We start from the raw sequence: 20,355 nt of genomic DNA, 5'->3' as shown, positions 1-20,355 counted from the left end.
GTGGTATATGCCAATGGTTAAGTGCCCCTGGATTCAATCCTCCATATATATATATAAATAAATCTGAACTTGATGTTGGGAGTATGGTTCAGTGGTAAAGTGCTCATCTAGCATTCTGAGGCCCTGGATTAGTCCCTAGAATTGCAAAAACAAACAAAAAACTAACCATGAATGATGGGGACAAGGAAATAGCATAAAATACTGCTTATTAAAAAAACACCAGACCTGATTAGCTCAGACTTGCTTTACCCACCCGCTCATCTAGAATAAAGAGACACAGGACACCCATTTTTTCAAGGTATTTCTTTTGTAAAGGAGCCAGATTTGGCAACTAGACTGAAAATCTTCCAAAATTCTGTACAAATGTGTAATATACAAATATACACAAGGCTTCTGCCAAGAAAAGACATCACAGGACAAATGACAGAGGTGGCTTCAGTGTCACTTACCACCTAGGGCATCTCAAACCCCCAGGAAGGAGGGATCACAACATAGATTACACATGTAAAATACACTACATTACACTATGTACACGGAAGTATAAAAAGCCCACTGTCCCCTATGGTCTATTCACAAGGCCCTAGGACGGGAAGGAAGGCCATTTACTAGATAACCACATAAGGGAGCTCTTTTTAAGTGGGAAGGAGAACCCTGAAGAATGAAGTGATTCACTCTAAAACACTATTAACAGCACAAGGCATGCCCTTAGGCATAAGAGTGAATTCAGGACACGGTCCACTCCTTGTACTCCTTGGAGCTCCTTGTCATTTCTCTCTTACAATCTCACTCCATTTCAGTGAATCGGGCAAACATGGCTTTCCGGACAGCATCTTTGTAGGAATCGGCACCTGACAACCCATATGCACTGCCTTTGGCTCCCAGGCCAGCTCCCTTTAGCCGGACTTGAGCCTGGGGAAACAAAACCAACCAAACAACTATTAGCAGCTGGCAGGTAGAGTGTGGATTATTTCCATCTCTCATCCAACCCACTTTTTACCAAGCAGGACCACCCACCAGGAGATGCTAAGTTTATATGAAGGCAAGGATTCTAGGGTAGGTTTAAAGACTGGAATAATAAAATGGACTACAGAAAATAGCTAAGTGAAGCCATATCCCATCCTCATGACTGTTCAAGCAAATATCTATGCTTTGTAAGAAACCCAAAGCACTCCAGTGAAGCCTGAGGCAGACCTGATAATTATAGGCATAAATTACCACAGGATAGCCAATGTCAGCAAAACTCACATGCAAAGGATAAACATGGTCTGTAAATGTCTAAGCTGTACTGTGTCAGGACACTGTGGAAGCAATCACTGGTAGGTGGAGCTCTTGCTTAGGCCAGTGCATGAGGGCCTATGATCCTGAAATTATGTCTCAATCTGGACTATGACCAATTTAGGGACTGGGGGTGGGGGTAGTACTGAGGATTTAACCTAGAGAGTCTCAATCTAACATAGAGGTCTCAATACACTCCAGGCTGTCCTCGAATTTGTGATTCTCCTTCTTCAGCCTCCCAAATCACTGGTGTATGCCAGCACAAGCAACTTAAATTTTAATTTTGAAAGACATAAGGAGGGTGACAACATGACTGGCAAGTCTTGTGCTAAGGTAAAGCTGCTAGTATATCCCAGGCTTTCTGGGCACTTTTATCTCTTCTCATTTTTTCAACAAGGCCTCTAAACCCAGCACCTACATGATGCCCACTCCTACTGCTTACCTCAATGGGAGCTGTGATGCCTTGACACTTTCTTCCCAAGCCCGAGCCTTCCCGCCAGCCCATGGCCTGCAGCATCTTGTTGCCAATGTTACTGTGGTCAATGCCATCTTTGGTGGGCTGCTCGTAATTCCTGCCAGTGGCAAACACACAGTTACTTAAAACAGCTAGAGCCCCAGCTAATGAACTGGAAAATGGTGCACATGACATACACAGTGCCAGCATCAAACTGCTTCTTGCGTTTGGGCTCTGGAGGTTCTGGAATGCCATACTTCTCTCGTCTTTCTGCAGCCCGATCTCGATATTTCATCTACATGGTAGAAAAAACAGTATTAGAAATATTCAGACTCCAGCCTGTTAATAGTTAAATACATCTAGACTATTTTTAATCTGGAGCATGGCTTTTTATAAAGTTTTTATTTTACATTATTATATTTTTTTTTAGGTACTGGGGATTGACTCAGAGGTGCTCGAATACTGAACCACAACCCCAGTCCTTTTATTTTTGAGATAAGGTCTCTCCAAGTTGCCTAGGGCCTTGCTAAATTGCTGAGGCTGGCCTCGACACTGAGATCCTCCTGCCTCAGCCTCTTGAGTTGCTGGGATCACAGACATGTATCACAATTTCCAGCAGTATGAAGCCTGGCTTTTTTTTTTTTTTTTTTTAGTACTGGGAATTAAACCCAAGGGTGCTTAATCACTAAGCTACATCCCCAGGCCTTATTTATTTTGAGACAGGATCTTGCTAAGTTACCTAGGGCCTTACTAAGTTGCTGAGGCTGGCTTTGAACTTGTGATCCTCCTACGTCAGCCTCCTGAGCTGCTAGGATTACAGGTATGTGCTACTGTGCCCAGCTATAGAGTTTTGGCTTTTGAGTCTTTAAAAAAAAATTTTTTTTTTAGAGCTGGGATTGTGGCTCAGTGCTTGCCTAGCATGTGTGAGGCACTGGGTTCAATTCTCAGCACCACATATAGGTAAATAAATAAAGGTCAACCAACTAAAAAACTATCTATCTCTCTAGTTGTAGACAGACACAGTACCTTAATTTACTTTATTATTATTTTTTAATGTGGTGCTAAACCCAGTGCCTTACCTGAGTTAGGCAAGCACTCTACCAATGAGCTACTCCCAGCCTGAGTAGCTCAAGTTCCAAATTCAATGAGGCTTCCAGACCTACCCAACAGTCCCTGGGAAGAGGGCACCATAACCAGTGGAAAAACGGAAAAGCAAAAGACTTAAAATATAGACACTTCAGGGGCTGGGGTTATGGCTCAGCGGTAGAGCACTTGCCTTGCACCTGCGAGACCCTGGGTTCGATCCTCAGCACCACATAAAAATAAATAAGTTAAATAAAGGTATTGTGTCCAACTACAACTAAAAAAAAAAAAATTAAGACACTTCAAAATTTTCTCAGGATAGAAAATTTCTAACCCACAGTCTTTATTTGCATTTAAAACCCTGTCCAGGGCTGCAGTTATGGCTCAGTGGTAGAGCACTTTGTTCAGCATGTGTGAGGCACTGGTTTTAATCCTTAGCACCATATAAAAAAGTAAACTAATAAAATAAAGTTTAAAAAATTGAAACAATAACAACAAAAATCCCTGTCTGAAGCAGGCATGGTGATGCATGCTTGTAATTCCAGCAACCCTGGAGACCATGCCAGGAGAACGGCAAGTTTGAAGCCAGCCTTAGCAATGTAGCAAGAATCTGTCTCAAAATAATTTTAAAAAGGGGCTGGGGATATAGCTCAGAGGTAAAGTATGCCTGGGTTCTATATTCAGTACTGGAGGAAAGCAAAACAAAATAAACAACCCACCCCAGGCTGCCTAGTCCCCAATCTGCCACCAGCACCAAATGCTTGCCCATTATTGCAGCTTTCTATCATTGTCTTCGGCCTTGCATGCCATGCCCTGCCTATCCCTTCCTTCCGTATCATCTGCAATCATCTCATGTCCCTGCTAGATCCTAAGCCTGTTTAAAGCCTCACTCATCACCCATGAAGGTTTCCCTGGCCAGGCCAAATAAGAACATTCTTCCCTTGAAAAAAAACAAGTGTTTGTCACCAGTGAGTATTTGACATTTTATACCTATAAGCAGTCTTGAAGTTGTGCTGGTCTTGTGTACCACCATGAAGGTACAGTGTGGGGCTCACAAATACATAAAGCCTGTGTCCAGTCTACATGAGCTACAATGGTTAGGTGACAAGTGTGTTAGAAAACTTTTTATCCTGCCCCAGGGACCTGAAATTAAATGCTACAAATAAAAGTTAAAGGCAACCTGGGCATGGTGGTATATACCCACAGTCCTAGCTACTCAGAAGGCTGAGGGAGAAGGATGGCTTAAGACTAAGAGTTCAACGACAGCCTGGGTAACATAGCAAGACCCAGTTTCAACCAACCAACCAAAGCAAAATCAAAACAAAAACTGCTAAAGGCAGATATCCCGAGATCGTATTCCTAGTGGCACATTGTTTCTGATTCACCTCTCTCTCCCTCAGCTCCAAGGCTTCCAGCTCCTGTTCACTCAGCCTGGATCGTCGGTAGATGTCCATGTTTTGCTATACAAGAGATTTTATAGACACAGTTAGAATTCAGGCCATCCTAATGTGAGATGTCATAACATTAGTTCTAAACGCCAAAACATAATTCAATACACTATGGCATCAAAACCAGCACCTGCAGAGTGCAGAGATGTAAGGCTCCCTCCATTCTATACTTCCATATAACCATTCAACAGAGGTATTTACCAAACCTTCACCAAGGTCAGGGCACTACCTCCCTTCCCCATTTTCAATCAGCTTCTGGGAAGCAAGCGAGGTCACCTTGTGTAAGTCTGAGAGCTGCTGGTGCCTGACCAGGGCATCTTTGTTTGGGAACTGGCGACGGCAAAGCAGGCAGGCCATCTTCTTCCAGTCAGCCAGCTTCTCTTCCTCACTCTCAAGTCTCTCTACCAGCTCCTCCTCATTGTCACTGTCACCACTGTAAGCAGCAACCAGACCCCTCTGGGGACAAAAGAATGGGTCATTGTAAATGCACAACAGGAAGACAGTAATTGCTATGTATATGGATAAAGTGATGCCTAATCCAAAACTTGAGAAAATCCTCATTACTGTGTCATCCTTCATTATAGTGAATTACATTTTATTCATCAACTGTATAGAGCAGTCCTTAAGTATGGGGCCCGATAACCTCCTGGTACTAACCCTCCTGGAACCCAAGAAACATGGTCTTGGATGAGTGTTTTCAAACCACCAATCAAGTACAAAACCCTCCAATACAACAACAGATCAAGAGTAACAGCCAGGCTGGACCAATATCTACCCAATACAGGTTTTTCTTATCTAATTTTTCTCTTTTCGCACCATTAAAACTTCTATTTACAGATGAAACAAAACTCAATTAATGGAGCTTAGAATTTGGGCTTCATTATTGCTTCACCTCACCTGTTCTCAAACATAGAAAACAAATCCCTTGTAATGGACTCTATGGGTAGAAACTATTCCAAATACCCATAAAGACCACATCCATTTTTAAGTAGAAATCACATTAGCCAAGATGTAGTTGAAACTCAAATCCACACACAAATTACATATATGATCTTTAAAATGCAAGTGATATTTTCTTACTTTGAGGGGATTCTCCTCATCTCCATTTCGTACCAATTCTGGGATGAGCTGCTGCCTTTCAGCTAAGGCTCCCTGGGAAACAGAATAAGCGATAAGCCTCAAGTTTTACATAGGTTCCCACTAGGAAGTGTGATCATTCCTATCATTACCTTCTTTTCAAAGAGAGCAAAGCCAGCATCTGCTGCAGCAGATTCTCTCCTTTCTTCTTCCCTCAAGGAATTGACTGGTTGAAAGCTGTTTTTAAAATTTTCTTTTTGCTTGTTTAAACTCTTAGCCCAGCGTTCCATGTCTTTGGCAATCTAATGTCAAACAACAAGCACCATCAAAAAACATTCAGTACCTTGTACCACTGCAATGAACCATTAAGGATCTTATCTCAATCACAAAAACAAACCCTCTTTTACCTCTTCCTACAAATATTTCCATAGATACCATAACATATAAACACATGAAAACTTCTTGAAAACCCATGACACTTCCAGGATGGTTTTGTTTTGTTATGTCAGGCTTCAAACCCAGGTTCTTACACGTCAGGCAAGTGTTCTACCACTGAGCTAAATCCCTTCTTTTTTTTTTTTTTTGGTACCAGGGATTGAACCCAAGAGTCCTTAGCCACTAAGCCACATCCCCAGCCCCTTTTAGTTTTTCAGACAGGTTCTCACTAGGTTGTTTACACTATCCTTGAACTTGTGATCCTCCTGCCTCAGCCTCCTGAGTTGCTGGGATTACAGGAGTGCAGCATCACACCTGGCTCAGTCCAGTTTTTAAGAATCTAAATAAAGCTGACAAAAGTGCTACAACACAAAAATAAAGAAGTAAGCTGTTCAGACAACCCAAGGAGAGAATTAAGGGTCCCAGGGTGGTCATATTCTTACCTGTTGGGCTGTTTTGCTCTTGGGTTTCTCCTTCTTCTCCTTCCCCTCTTTTGTGGGAGGCAGACCTGTCTGCTGGTGGGAGGTAGTCTCCGCAGCTGGCACATAGGTCTCCTTTTCTCCATCCCAGTAAAGATACTGCTGTGTTAAGGAATTATAGTAGTACTAGAAGAAAAAAAAAGTACAATTAATGAAGGTTTCTGATGTTATGTCAACTTTCTTTTCTTTCTTTCTTTTTTTTTTAAATGGTATGGAAGATTGAACCCAGGGCACTATATCCACTAGGCAAGTGTTCTACCACTGAGTTATTTCTCAAGCCCTGCTATGTAAACTTAAAAGAAATATTTTGTCAGGTTAATGACAAAGAACAGGTAAATATTGTTTTTGTCAAAAAAAAAAATTAGACTCAAGCTGGATGTGGCAGTGCACACCTGTAATCCCAGTGACTTGAGAGGCTGAGGTAGGAAGATTGCAAATTAAAAGCTGGTACCAGCAGCTTAGTGAGGCCCTAACCAACTTGGTGAGACTTGTCACAAAAATTAAAAAAAAAAAAAAGGGAGGTGGTTCAGTGCTAAAGTGCCCTTGGGTTCAATCCCCAGTACCCTGGTACCACCCCCCACAAGAAAACCATAAAAATGTAAAATATGTTGCAAACTAGTGATATTTCCTACTTATAAATGACCTGTGATACACCTTGGAATACTTGAGGATGATGAGTCATCTAGCAAAAGCAATGTGAAACTTCTAGGGTTAAAGCAAAATATGATTTCTTCTACTAAAGAGTCTACCCAGGGCTGGGGATATAGCTCAGTTGGTAGAATACTTGCCTGCCTTGCATGCACAAGGCCCTGGGTTCAAACCCCAGCACCACCAAAACAAACAAACAAACAAAAACCAAAGTCTAGGGGCTGGGGATGTGGCTCAAGCGGTAGCGTGCTCGCCTGGCATGCGTGCGGCCCGGGTTCGATCCTCAGCACCACATACCAACAAAGATGTTGTGTCCGCCGAGAACTAAAAAATAAATTTAAAAAAAAAAAATTCTCTCTCTCTCTCTCCTTAAAAAAAAAAAAAAAAAAAAAAAAAGGTCTGACCCCTAATAAACTCAGAATATTAAAAAAAAAAAAAAAAAAACCAAAGTCTACCCAAATAGCACTGTCTCACTCCTTTACAGAGACAACACCATTTATAAAAGCCAGGTAGCCAGAACAGATGGACATGTCATGAGACGCACATCTTCTGTGAAAACTAGTTAAGAGCTCTTCACTAGACTCAGTCATGTAGAATCCTTTGGATCTCCAGAGTGTGAACATTAGCTAGGGAGCCTAGAAGGAGGTATGGTAAAGAAACCTGAACTCAACAGAAGTTACAACAGAGTACAGATGGCATCTTTCTCTCCTTTATTTTTGTCACTCACTACCTGCTCAACAGGGACAAAAGAGAGCGTGTCAGTTATGTTTCCTCTGGGGAAGGTAACAGAAGTACACCAAGGAGAGATGTTAGGGAAATGGCCAGACTGCACAAATCAGAGTGAAAGAACTGCAGACTGGTGGCACACAGCTTCACACTTCCCTTCTTAGAATCCACAAGCTCTCAATGCCAAGGTCTTGTTAAAAGTACTTATTTTACTATTCTATATATATAGTTGCTGGTCATAAAATATTTATTTATGGAGTGTTAAAGTTGCTTTTCTTTCTTGCTTTTTATTTTGCAGTGCTAGGGATTGAATCAAGGACCTTGTGCATGCAAGGCAAGCACTCTACTGAGCTACATCCCCAGCCCTGCTTTCCTATTTCAGAAGTTATGTACATCACTAAAAATAAAGCATCATTACACAGATCTGTTAAATTTCTATCCTCAATACAGAAGCATGCTAAGTAAAAGAAGCTGGTATGACAGTGCTGTAATCCTAGCATCTCAGCAGGCTGAGGCAGGAGAACCTCAAGTATGAGGCCAATCTCAGCACCTTAGTGAGATCCTAAGCAACTTAGTGAGAACCTGTCTTAAAACAGAAAATGAGGGTTGGGGATATGGCTCAGTGGTAAAGTACCCTTGGGTTCAATCCCTAGTATCCCCTCCTCTCTGGAAAAAAATTGAAAGAAGTTGTATACAAAAGGACACATACTGTTGGATTCCATATATATGCAATGTCTAAAACAGGTAAATCCAGAGACAAAAAGTAGATTAGTGATTACTGGGCAGAGGTGGGGAGGGAATATGGAGTAACTATTTTATGGGTATAGGATTTCTCCTTGGGGTGATGAAAATATTCTGGAATTAAGACAGTGGCATGACAGTAGGAATACAGTAAAAACTATTGAGTTACAAACTCTAAATGGTTAAAATGGTGGTTTCTGTTTTTTATGTGTATTTTATCTCAGTTGAAAAAACAAAAAAAACAAAACAAAACAAAAAAAACAAGGAGAAAACCACAATTAAAATCTTCTAGCTAGGTCTTTACAAAAATCTTTTTTTTTTGGGTACTGGTCTCTTGATCATTGAGCCACTTCCCCAGCCCTTTTTGTATTTTATTTAGACTCAGGGTCTCACTGAGTTGCTTACTTAGGGCCTCGATAAGTTACCAAGGCTGGCTTTGACCTTATGATCCTCCTGCCTCAGCTCCCAAGCTGCTGGGATTATAGGTATGCATACTGTGCCTGGCTCTTTACATAAACCTTGACAAAATTATCTCTGATAACAAAAATCAGAATAGTGGTTACTAAAGGGAAAGAGTGCTGACTGGCAAGAGGTTTGAGGGACCTTTCAGGTAGGCCGAGAATGTTCTCAGTGATGGTATAAATATGTTATCCATGCAAATTTTGGAAGAATTGCACACTTCAGTCTTTTTGTGTGAGTGTGGCCCTAGGGATTAAACTCAAAGGTGCTTTACTACTGAGCTATATCCCTAGCTATTTTTATTTCTGAAAACTTTTTATTTATTTAGGAACCAGGAATTGAATTCACTGGCACTTATCACTGAACTTCATCCCCATCCCTTTTTTATTTTGAGATAGGGTCTCAGTAAGCTATTGAGGTTGGCTTTGAATTTACAATCCTCCTGCCTCAGACTTCACTGTGCCAGGTTTTAGCCGCTTTTACTTTGAGACCGAGTCTAACTTGTCCAGGGTGGCCTTGGATTTGAAATCCTCTTGCCTCAGCTTCCCAAGTAGTTAGAATTATTACAAGCATGTGTCACTATCCTGGCCACACTTGAATCTTGTGTATTTCTTTACATGAACATTATACCTCAAGATTTTTTTTTTTTAATGGTACTGGAAATTAAACCTAGTGCCTTGTACATGCTAGGCAAGCAATCTACCACTAAGCTACATCTCCAGTCCTCAAAACATTTTTTTAACCTTAAAATTCAAAAAAAAAAAAAAAAAGTAAATCCTAAAATAAAAATTACACCTTGGTAGCTTTGAAGGATTTTTTTTTTTTTTTTTTTTGTGGTGCTGGGGATTGAACTTAGGACCTTGAGCATGCGAGGCAAGCACTCTACTAATTGACCTTTATTTCCAGTCCATATCTTGGTAGCTTTTAAGAAGTTAAAACTTATCTTGGGACTCAGTGATACAGCATGCTCAAGGCCCTAGATTCTCTGATCCCCAACACCACACACACAAAAAAATCCCCAAACAATAAAAACAACTTATCTGAGTTACATACTCCTAACCAGGGAATATTTTATCTCATGCCTCAGAAATATAAGTGAAACTAAGATACTTCTATTGAAGCTGAGAGGTAAAACACTTACTTGTGAGTTGGGGTCATAGTAGAGCCCTGTTGTTGGATCATAATAATATCCTGAAGATTCATCATACTGGTAAGTGGATGTGTCAGGTACCGCTGCAAAGACAAAATTCAGCACACAGGTAAGAAACTGGCTATATTTCTAAGCCAGTAAGATGAATCAGGTCTTAATGCTCTTTTTCTCACATCCCCAAGTGTCCCTCTGATACCCACAATGGGAGAGGAACTTTTATTAAACAAAGACACAACTAGGACCTTCCAACTGTCAACAGTCCCATGAGGTTTGGCTTACCATATTTGGTACCAGGAACTACACCAGTGGGGGAAGCAGCTGGGGCCTGTGTACTTGTGCTAGTGCTAGGCTGTGCTTCCTCAGTCTGGAAAGAACAGCAGCTTCAATATAATTTCAACTGTAAAGTCTTTTAAGAGAACTAAACCACTGCAATCATCCAGGAGGAAGGGCTCCCCTGACAAGACATACTGCATCAAGGATCGAAGACAATCCTTCAGCAGAATACATACTAATAACTTTCTTTTTAAGGGTCGAGTTGAAGCATGCACAAAGTATAAACACACTCCATTTGGAGTTTTATATTTAAAACATATGCACATACATAACAATAAAATTATAAAACTGGAATGTATATTATTCAATCCTAGTTTATATAGTAGGAAAGACAGTATTTGTACAGCAACACAAAGTTTCCCTAACAGCCTTGCATTCTCTATTTAAGAAGACAGGATTACCGGAGAGCCAGGTGGATTGGAAGTCTGATTATACAACTGGGGACTCTGGGATACCACAGCTGCTGAGGTGGTGTTCACTGCGGTGCCTGATGATAAAGAGGTTAGAAGAACTTAGGTATTAAACTTCAAGCCAACTCTCTATAACTGTAAAGCCCAATCCAGTCTTCAGTCTTTTATCTCCCCTCAATAGTGCTATGAGACTGAATGCGGGCACTTCACCAGTGAGTTATATCCCCAGATCTTTTAGTTATTTGATAGGGTCTTGCTAAGTTGCTAAAGCTGGCCTCAAACTTGAAATCCTTCTAACTTAGCCTCCTTAGTAGCTAGGGTCACAGGTGTGCACAACCATAGCCATCTTAGCCTTCTGTCCTTGTATGTCCTTAATTTAGTTCCTGCTAAGGACCCTAGAATCTATGACACTTTCATTTTCTTAAAATCCTATTTAAATATAATATTCAAAGTTAAGGATTCTGTATGATGGCTAAGAAGGAAGAAAAAAAAGCACATTTGCTCTGGGTTGAGAAAAGACTGGAATACAAGGCTTTTATAATTCTGGAACAGAAACTTAAGCAGAGGCTTCTTGACTCTTCTGACTGATATTAGAGCACCACTTTAAAGCCTCTCAGCTCTCTTTGCTCACCTGAACTTCTCTAGGCACTTATGAGTTCTAACATGGAGATGTGAAAGAGCTGAATATCAAGAATAAAACTTTTCATTACATACTGGCTCTTTTTTTTTTTTTTTTGGGGGGGGGTTGGGGTAGGGAGCGGAGAGGGTGCTAGGGACTGAACCCAGGGCCTTATGCATGCGAGGCAAGCACTCTACCAACTGAGCTATAACCCCAGCCCACATATTTGCTCTTGATGTACACCAACAACCCTAACCTTCCTCAGAACTTTGGGCACATGATAACAGCAATGAATATACCTTCACATTCTTGCAGGGATATGAACTTCTGGGCTTTGGGTCTAGTTAAGATACCTTGTCATATTTCCTCAACCATAGTTGTTTAAATAAAAGCCAAAAAGGAGATGAAGTTTACTACCTGCTGCAGATGATGCATCAGATTCCAATCCTCCAGCCTGTTGTTGATAAAATTGTTGGTAATCCTGTGAGTACTGAAGAAAAGCCCACCATTAAATCTGCTCTTCTCAGACATTCCCTACAGAGTAGACATTGAATGATGTTCAAATCCACCTACCTGAGCATACTGGGCATAACCATCTTGTCCTGGCTGCAGGTAACTATAGTCAACACTGCCTCCTTCGCCACTTTGAGACTGCAAAATGTTAAATGAAAAGCAGTCAAAGACAAACTTAGTGGATATCAAGTAAAAAAGCTTGGAGGTATCCTCTAAAAATTTCAACAGAGAGAGCTTCTATTTCACATACCACAGGAGAGTTCATTTGGGACCATGAACACATCACAAGCAAAAAGATCCTTTCTCTTACCTGGGTGGACGACCACTGAGCAGCAGCAATAGCTGTACTAGCCACAGAGAAGGCGCTGACCCGGTTGCCGTCTGGGAGGACCAAGTCTCTGAAACCACAAAGATCCAATCATATGATTCTATCTCAGTTTGTCCCAATTAGTGCCCAAATTCTACCAAAGGAGTAGTGATTGACACCAGTCTTTTGTCAGCTCTTAAATGTGGACAAGGCCACATTTCACAGGGGAAGGGTCTTGGTGGACCAGTTTCTTAGTAGGCAAGTGTCTTTTGTTATATATCACTGCTCTTCTTCGAAGTGCTATCTAAAGACATCTGTTGGATGAGTAATGATATTAGAAAAGGGAAATTTACAGCACTAGACTGAAGCACTATGTACATGAAGTTACTAGCATGCTATGGCATGAAAGGATTATTTCCAGATGGGCTTGCATTATACTGCTACAGTTTGCACAGAACATGTTCTCAACCCATCTGCCATGCTTTGCCTTTGTCCTGTTTTGAAACCATTTCTGGCAACCATTATCAACCAGAATAAGCTCTAAGAGTAGAAAATCAACTCATTCTTAGCCTATAACTAACAAGAAGAGTTATGAACACGGACTTCAAGTACAGTTGGTGAAGCATCGACAAGTGCGCAGATGCAGTAGTTTGAAATAAGGAGAGCAAAGTCACTCACTTTCTGGCACTTTTTGCAAAATCAACTCCAATAGTTTTCCCATCAATTTTCAAAGGAGGATGCAGACTCTGTAATATTTGAAGCAGCTGAGAAGCATCCTAGAGAAGAATGTGAAGAAAAACAATTTTGTCACATAATTTTCTTTCTACCCTCTAACCCATACAAGAAATAAGGCCAGCTTCTGCAACTTAGCAAGAAAGACCCTGGTGGTTCAATCCCCAATACTGTCAAAAGAAAAAGGGAAACCAAAACAAAATAAAATCAAACCACCAACAATAGTGATTTCTTTTCTTTTCACCAGTGAGTTACATCCCAGTTCTTTTTAATTTTGAACTTCTCACTAAGTTGTTGAGCCTGTCCTCAACCTTGTGATTCTCCTGTTTTAGCCCTCCCAAGCCACCAGGAGTATAGGTGTGTACCACTGCACGTGGCTAGTGATTTCCTATTGTGTTTGCAGATATGAAATCTTGAGGAATGAAATACCCCCAGGACATGAAGGTATCCAGTATTAGTAAAGGAACAAAATCAATATAAAATAAAGCATGAAGGACTAAACTGTGGCTCAAACTTTAGTTCTCTTGAAGCACAAACATTATTTTTGCTACTTATCAAAGACATAAGTCCCTTAATTTAGCACTGAAAAACTGTTTATAAGCATGAACCTTAGACTCCAGGAGCCTCAAATATATGATCAAAATTGGATGAACTGTTTTTTTTTTTTTTTTTTTCCTGGTACCAGGAATTGAACCCAGGGGTGCTTTAACCACTGAGCCACAGATTCAGGCCTTTTTGGTATCTCATTTAGAGACAGAGTCTTCTGAGTTGCTTAGGGACATGAGATAGTTGGTATCTCATTTAGAGACAGAGTCTTCTGAGTTGCTTAGGGGCTTGCTAAGTTACTGAGGCTCGCTTTGAACTTACAATCTTCATGCCTCAACCTCCTGAGCCACTGGGATTACATGTGTGCCACTATGTTTGCCTCTTAAACTGTTTCTTTTATTATCTTGGTGCTGGGGATCAAACCCAAGGCTTCCACATGCAAGCACACCACTGAGCTCCATCCCCCAGGGCAAAATTAATTCAATAGAACCTCACCATTGCAGAAGATAGCTGCACAAATGCAAAGCCTCTGTTCTGCTGGGTCTGTTTGTCTTTTATGAGGCGAATGTTATTGACTGCTAAGGATGCATAAGGAGACAGTGCTGTCATGATGGAATCCACGACAGTGTGCGGAGCTATGTTCCGAAGAATGATTGCTGGGGGTGAATGAGACAAATGGCATAAACGTGCATTCCCATCACCAATGCTTTTCAGGACAGGTTTAAATATAAATAAAATTCATTTTGGGGAGTTCCAGTGAATTTTTCACGTTTACATGGAGAAAATTCTAAAATAAATCTCTTTTTTTTAAATATTCAATTTTTTTTAGTTGTAGTCAGACACAATGCCCTTGTTTTATTTATTTATTTTTATGTGGTGTTGAGAATCGAATCCAGGGCCCCGCATATGCTAGGTGAACACTCTACCACTGAGCCACAATCCCAGCCCCTAAAACAAATCTTTTATGAGACAACCTAAAGCAGCTGTTGCTCATTAAAACAGTAAAAGAACTGAAATTTTCAACAGAGAGCAACTTTTAATACAAAAGTCAAAACTTGAACTTACTATCACAGTAATAATCCACAGACTGAACTGATTCTGTGGTTCCAGGGGGCACTTCCTGTTCAGAATCTAAAAGAAAAATAAACCCCATTTAAAACAAACAAAAATACATTAAAACCCCCAAAGCTTTTATTTTAAACACACCTAATAGTTGTTTTTTTTTAAATGACTTGTGGCTATAGCAAAATATCATAATTTTGACATGGTTAATGTAGAATGTAAACATTGGGCCAATGCAGAACTGGCATCATACCAACAAAGAGCAGATGTAGAATGTAAACCTAGTGAGCAGACTTAATTCTGGAAAACAAAAAAGGAATTTTCTGTGCTCTCACAATCATCATCAGCATTTACCCAACCTAAGATAAAAGGCTTAAGGAAACAATACAAGTTACTTATTTGAATGTCCTAAAATCTATTCTTTTCCTCAGGCTCACAGATAATAATTCCATGGTCAAGTTTTATTGTATTTTCCAAAGAGCTGAATCCACGCTTACCAAACTTGTCTGCTCCACATCGGAAGCATTTTAGTCTTTTTCTGAAATTATTAAGGCAGCACTGGAAAAAAAAAAAAAAGTTTTTTCTGTAATTATTTCTCACATTAGGCCAACCTTTCTATCAACAATGTGGGTTAGAGCAATGAGGCCATAGGTAAGTCTAGTAACTAATATAAAAAATTCAGAAATTGACCACGTAGCTGAGACAAGGTGGCATAATCTAAAATTTTACTTATTTATTTTCTGGTACAGAGGATTAAACCCAGGAGTGCTTTTTCACTGAGATACATCCCCAGGGATTTTTATTTTCCATTTTGAGAAGGACCTCAAATTTGTCATCCTTCTGCCTCAGTTTCTTGAATCACTAGGATTATAGGTATGTGCCACCATACCTGGATAATCCCAAAATTTAGAATGTTAGACCATGTGAATAATTCCAAGATAAACAAGTTTTATTATCTTTTGAAGAAGAATTCTATTTGTATATGTATGGTATTGGGAATTTAACCCAGGGACACTATACCACTGAACTACCTAACCCATCCATTTTTATTTCCATTTTGAGATAAGGTCTCACTAAAATGCTGAGGCTGGCAATCCTCCAGTCTTCCTAGCTGCTGAATTACCAATATATGTCACTGCTCTCAGCTTTTTTTTTTTTTTTTTTTGGTGGTGCTAGAGATCGAACCCAGGGCCTTATGCATGAGAGGCAATCACTCTACCAAATGAGCTATATTCCCAGCCCAACTTTTTTTTTTTTTTTTTTTAAATATTGAAAGAGTACTGTATACATGCAGACATAGTGTAAACTCAACACTACATAGTCCCCTACTGGAAACATGAAGAAAAAAGATTTTGACTATTCTCGAAATAGGAATATTAGCTAGGTGCAGGGGCAAACACCTGTAACCTCAGCAACATAAGTGGCTGAGGCAGGAGGTCACAAATGTAAGGTCAGCCTGGGGAACTGAGGATGTGGCTCTTGTTTGGCCACAGCCTTGTGAGGCCCTGGGTTCAATCTCCTGCACTGAGTAAAAAAAAAAAAAAAGGGGGTGGGGGGTTGGGGGTAGATCTCAGTGGTAGAGCTTTCCTGGGTTAATCCCTAGTACCACCAAAAACAAATAAAAATAATAAAAAGTAATGTCAAGTTCAAAATGCTGTACTTGTGTCAGGTCCATTAACAGACCTTGTATCAAGGTTCCCAAGGATTTTCATTAATACAATTTTGGTGGTGGTGGGGTCCTGGGAAGCAACTGAACCCAGGGAATATTCTACCACTGAGATGCCTCCCTAGCCCTCTTTTTTAAAAAATTTTGAGATAGGGCTGGGGTGGTGGCTCAGTGGTAGAGCCTTCGCCTAGCATGTGTGAAGCCCTGGGTTCAAGCCTCAGCACCACATAAAAATAAATAAAATATAGGCATGCTGTCCATCTACAACTACAAAGAAAAAATTAAAAAAAAAAAATTTTTTTTTTTGAGACAAGATTTTGCGGGGGCTGGGGATGTGGCTCAAGTGGTAGCGCGCTCGCCTGGCACGCGTGCAGCCCAGGTTCAAACAAAGATGTGTGTCCGCCAAAAACTAAAAAATATTAAAAAAAAAAATTCTTTCTCTCTAAAAAAAAAAAAAAAGATTTTGCTAAAGTTGTTCAGATGGGCCTTGAACTTGTGATCCTATCTCAGCCTTTTGATTAGCTGGGATTAAAGGTGTATACCACTGTGCCTGGTTTCATTAATAAAATTAAGAGGGGCTGGGGATATAGCTCAGCAGGTAGCGTGCTTGCCTTACACGCACAAGGCCCTGGGTTCAATCCCCAGCACCACCAATAAATAAATAAATAGATAGAAATCAAATAAAATTAAGAGACTTTAATCTCAGTGCTAGGGAGAGGCTGAGGCAGGAGGACCAAGTTCAAAGCTAGCCTCAGCAATTTTTTAGTGCCCTAAGCAATTCAGTGAGACCCTGTTTCTAAGTAAAACCTAAAAAGGGCTAGTGAGGACTGGGGATGTGGTGCAGAGGTAGAGCACCTGCCTATGGCTCAGTGGTTGAGTGCCCCTGGGTTCAATCTCCAGTAAAAATAAAATAAAAAGACTAAGCAAGACAAGCAGTGTGGCACATGACTATAATACTATCTACCCAGCAGTCTGAGGCAGGAGGATCACAAATTCAGGGCCTATCTAATCTCAAAATAAGAAACAAGAAGGACCAGGGATACAGTTTAGTGATAGAGGTTTAATCCCCAGTATTCTGAAAACAAAAAACAAGAGTAACCAGATTCAATAAACAGTAAAGTGAAACACACCTAAAATCTTTTTTTTTTTTTTTTTTTTTTTGGTATTTTGTTCAGAGTTGCTTAGGGCCTTGGTAAGTTGCTGAGGCTGCCTATGAACTTGTGATCCTCCTGCCTCAGCCTTCAGAGCTACTGGGATTTTAGGTGTGTACCATTGTGCCTGGCCTAAAGTCTTAATTGAAACTCTGGGCTTAAAAACCTGACCGCAGGCTGGGGTTGTGGCTTAGTAGATAAGTACTGGCCTAGCATGTGCCAATCACTGGGTTTTATCCTCAGCACCACATAAAAAAAAAAAGTTGTACCTGTTTTAAAAAACCAAACCAAAACAAAAAAAACCCTGCACTGCATTCAAACAAATAAAATAAAGATTTCCCCACAAAATTTATATAGAAAACTCTACCTCTTCACCTAACATAATCTCTCAAGTTCTATGGATTCTATCCTCTAATACCAGCACAGAAGGAACCAAGTTAAGTCATAAAGCACAAAAATTACCTTATAATAAATAAGAGCTAGTGATTATACACTTTTAACTAATTTCCTTGTTTGTATATCAAACAAACAAACAAACAAACAAACAGAAAAACAGCCAAACTGCAAAGTAGTTTTGTTTATTTGGGAAGCACACATGCTTACCTTGTTACAAAGCCAATCTTCAAACTTAGGTCTGGGATTGCTATAATGCATTGCGATGTGCTTTCCTTGAATCACCAACTTTTTCTGTAAGAAAAAAAGTAATTAGTTATTCCCATTGTGAGGAACATGTGTCCATTTTCCCAGGGCAGAGCACACTTCGGAAAAATCAGTGCTCTGGAATTAAATGGACAACATACGGGGAGGACCAACCACCGCCACCTATACTCTGCCCATCCAATCCTTCAGATAGGCAGTAAGAGAATGGGATGCGGAGTAAAGGTAAACGGAGTCAGGGAGTGCTGAGAAAGCTGCCAAACACTAAACGCTGACATGCACCAGGCCGTGTCTCCAGCAGAGACAGAAGTCCTAACATTCAGCATTGACAAGCTGCCTGAGAGTGACAGTTTAATTCAAAAGCAGAAGACAGACCTCTCCCAGTTGAGACTGTCTCCTGCATTAGCCCTTAACATGGTGTCCTTGGGTTTTGCTTCACTTTTTCCCAGTTCCCCATCCTTAAACAAAGTAATAACTTTTATATTTCCCCTTCCCCCAAACTCATGCTTCAGGATGTGTCCTTTGGGGAGACAAAAGGAAGGGAACTCATTTTTAAAGGGATTCTGATTATAAGTCTTTCTCAGAAAGGACTATTCTGAATGCCACCAACTCTAAAACATCTAAATGAGATTTCTTCCTGCCAAATGCAACCATGTTATGTCCTAGGTGACAGATGTGTTTTTTCACTGAATGGATGGTACTTGCTTCAGGATGAGTAACCAGGAGGCCAATGAAGTTTCTTCAGGGGGGTAGGAAAGTTTCACAAAAGTGTATACCACCTCATCCTTCAAGTCAACCATTGTGACTAAAAGGCATTTAACTTTAAAAGGTCAAACTCTGAGCTCAATCCGTCTAGCTAAGAGTACACCTAGCACCTGCCCCCAAAGAGCCTTCATTTAACAGGAGCACTTTGGTTTTTTTTGTTTGTTTTGTTTTTGGAGGGGGAGGAAATGGTGGAAGTGGGGGTAATCTCACACTATCAGAACAGATTCAAGTAGGTTAGATATCCAGATTTTTAAAAGGAGTCTAACCCCTTTAAATATACATACTGTTGAACAATTTGGTTCTCACAAATTCTGGAATATTTAAGATATTCTGTAAATGTTGTTTTTGCAATATCTAAAGGCAAGACTGCATGTCTGGCCAAGAGAAAAAGAGCTGAAGGGCGGCCAAGAGGGAAAGAACTAAAGGGCCATCCACTCAGTGTAAAGTACAGAAGCATATATAAGCTGGGACATATGCCAACAGATCATCCCAATAGGAGGGATGTATGTTAGGGGAGACTCCAAACTACCACTAAGTCCCTAATCCTATTGGTCTTTTATTTCTGGAGTGAATTTGAACTGTAATGAAGTATCAGACATTAACATAGCTTTGTATACATTAAAACTGTGGAGACTTTTAAATTAACTGTTCTATAGGCTTAAAATTTTTAGGAGTTTTAAACTCCTAAATTAGTCATTGTGATACATCCACTGCAACAAAAGATATTGTCAAGAAAGTGGACTCACATGAGGCTTGTTGTATATTGTGGATTTACTAGGATGGTATCCATAGTATGAAATGAATGAAGCTATACAAGAATAAGTTATGACTTCTGGGTTAAGAAACTGAGTCTTATTAATGAATCATCAAAGCGATACTCTTATTAGTAATCTTATTATAAACAATCATATTACCAAAGAATTAAACTTTTTAAAACAATCTTTATTTTTATGTGGTGCTAAGGATTGAACCCAGTGCCTCACACATGCTAGGCAAGTGCTGTACCACTGAGCCACAAACCCAGCCCAAATTTAATTCTTTTCATGGGTGCTTCAAGTCAAAATGCTACAGAAAAGCAACATTCTGGAAGTAAACTTCTCAGAATGCCCTGGGTTAAAGGCATTCAATATTTTGCTTTGGAGTTCATGCAAAACTTTTAAGTGCCAAGCACTGAACATTTTATCTTGATAAACCGAAGAATACTTCAGTTAATACTACATTAAAAAACCATAAATGATTTGAACAGACTGCAAAAGGCATCCTCAGAGATATTAGAAATGTTAATGCCACTCTAAGTAGATTAGATGGCAGTAAGACACCACTCCCAGTCTCATTTCAGACATATTATTCATAAATACCATTAGGTTCTTAAATAAAAATGGTCCCTAAGACCCATCTAAGCAGTTATGTCTACAGGCAGAAATAAGGAATTACTTATAAAAATGCCTGCAACAGCCTTCCACTTTACTTTTTCTTCACTGTCAAATGGAATGTTTGATATTCTAAGTTTACTCTCAATGGATATTATAAATAGGAAAAGGGGAACATAAAGATATTTTGGTAAATACCAGACAGGTACTAAGTAGTTAAAGCTCTGCCAGGTAGCCATGTTTGAAAAC

The 20,355-nt window shown here is 40.0% G+C and overlaps 1 protein-coding gene across 1 annotated transcript in view; it reads right to left on the bottom strand.

Annotated features, from left to right (window-relative positions):
* Window positions 1–584: 584 nt before the first annotated feature.
* Window positions 585–20,355, bottom strand: part of Rbm5 (RNA binding motif protein 5) — a 31,939-nt gene continuing 12,168 nt past the window's right edge. Inside the window, exons 7-25 of the mRNA XM_005326943.5 lie at window positions 17,918–18,001; window positions 14,995–15,055; window positions 14,501–14,566; window positions 13,931–14,091; window positions 12,836–12,933; window positions 12,161–12,248; window positions 11,911–11,988; window positions 11,755–11,827; window positions 10,710–10,795; window positions 10,255–10,339; window positions 9,967–10,058; window positions 6,216–6,377; window positions 5,490–5,639; window positions 5,341–5,412; window positions 4,537–4,716; window positions 4,198–4,272; window positions 1,927–2,024; window positions 1,718–1,847; window positions 585–909 (exon numbers count right to left, since the gene is read on the bottom strand). Of these exons, the coding sequence (XP_005327000.1) occupies window positions 784–909; window positions 1,718–1,847; window positions 1,927–2,024; window positions 4,198–4,272; window positions 4,537–4,716; window positions 5,341–5,412; window positions 5,490–5,639; window positions 6,216–6,377; window positions 9,967–10,058; window positions 10,255–10,339; window positions 10,710–10,795; window positions 11,755–11,827; window positions 11,911–11,988; window positions 12,161–12,248; window positions 12,836–12,933; window positions 13,931–14,091; window positions 14,501–14,566; window positions 14,995–15,055; window positions 17,918–18,001 (1,965 nt within the window). The 3' untranslated portion in view covers window positions 585–783. The remainder of the gene's footprint in view (window positions 910–1,717; window positions 1,848–1,926; window positions 2,025–4,197; window positions 4,273–4,536; window positions 4,717–5,340; window positions 5,413–5,489; window positions 5,640–6,215; window positions 6,378–9,966; window positions 10,059–10,254; window positions 10,340–10,709; window positions 10,796–11,754; window positions 11,828–11,910; window positions 11,989–12,160; window positions 12,249–12,835; window positions 12,934–13,930; window positions 14,092–14,500; window positions 14,567–14,994; window positions 15,056–17,917; window positions 18,002–20,355) is intronic.

The sequence above is a fragment of the Ictidomys tridecemlineatus genome, chromosome 3, assembly GCF_052094955.1.
Source record: "Ictidomys tridecemlineatus isolate mIctTri1 chromosome 3, mIctTri1.hap1, whole genome shotgun sequence".
In the NCBI taxonomy this organism is placed as follows: Eukaryota; Metazoa; Chordata; class Mammalia; order Rodentia; family Sciuridae; genus Ictidomys; species Ictidomys tridecemlineatus.
The sequence above is the reverse complement of the archived record's forward strand: the minus strand, read 5'-3'. Positions and strand labels throughout refer to the sequence as shown.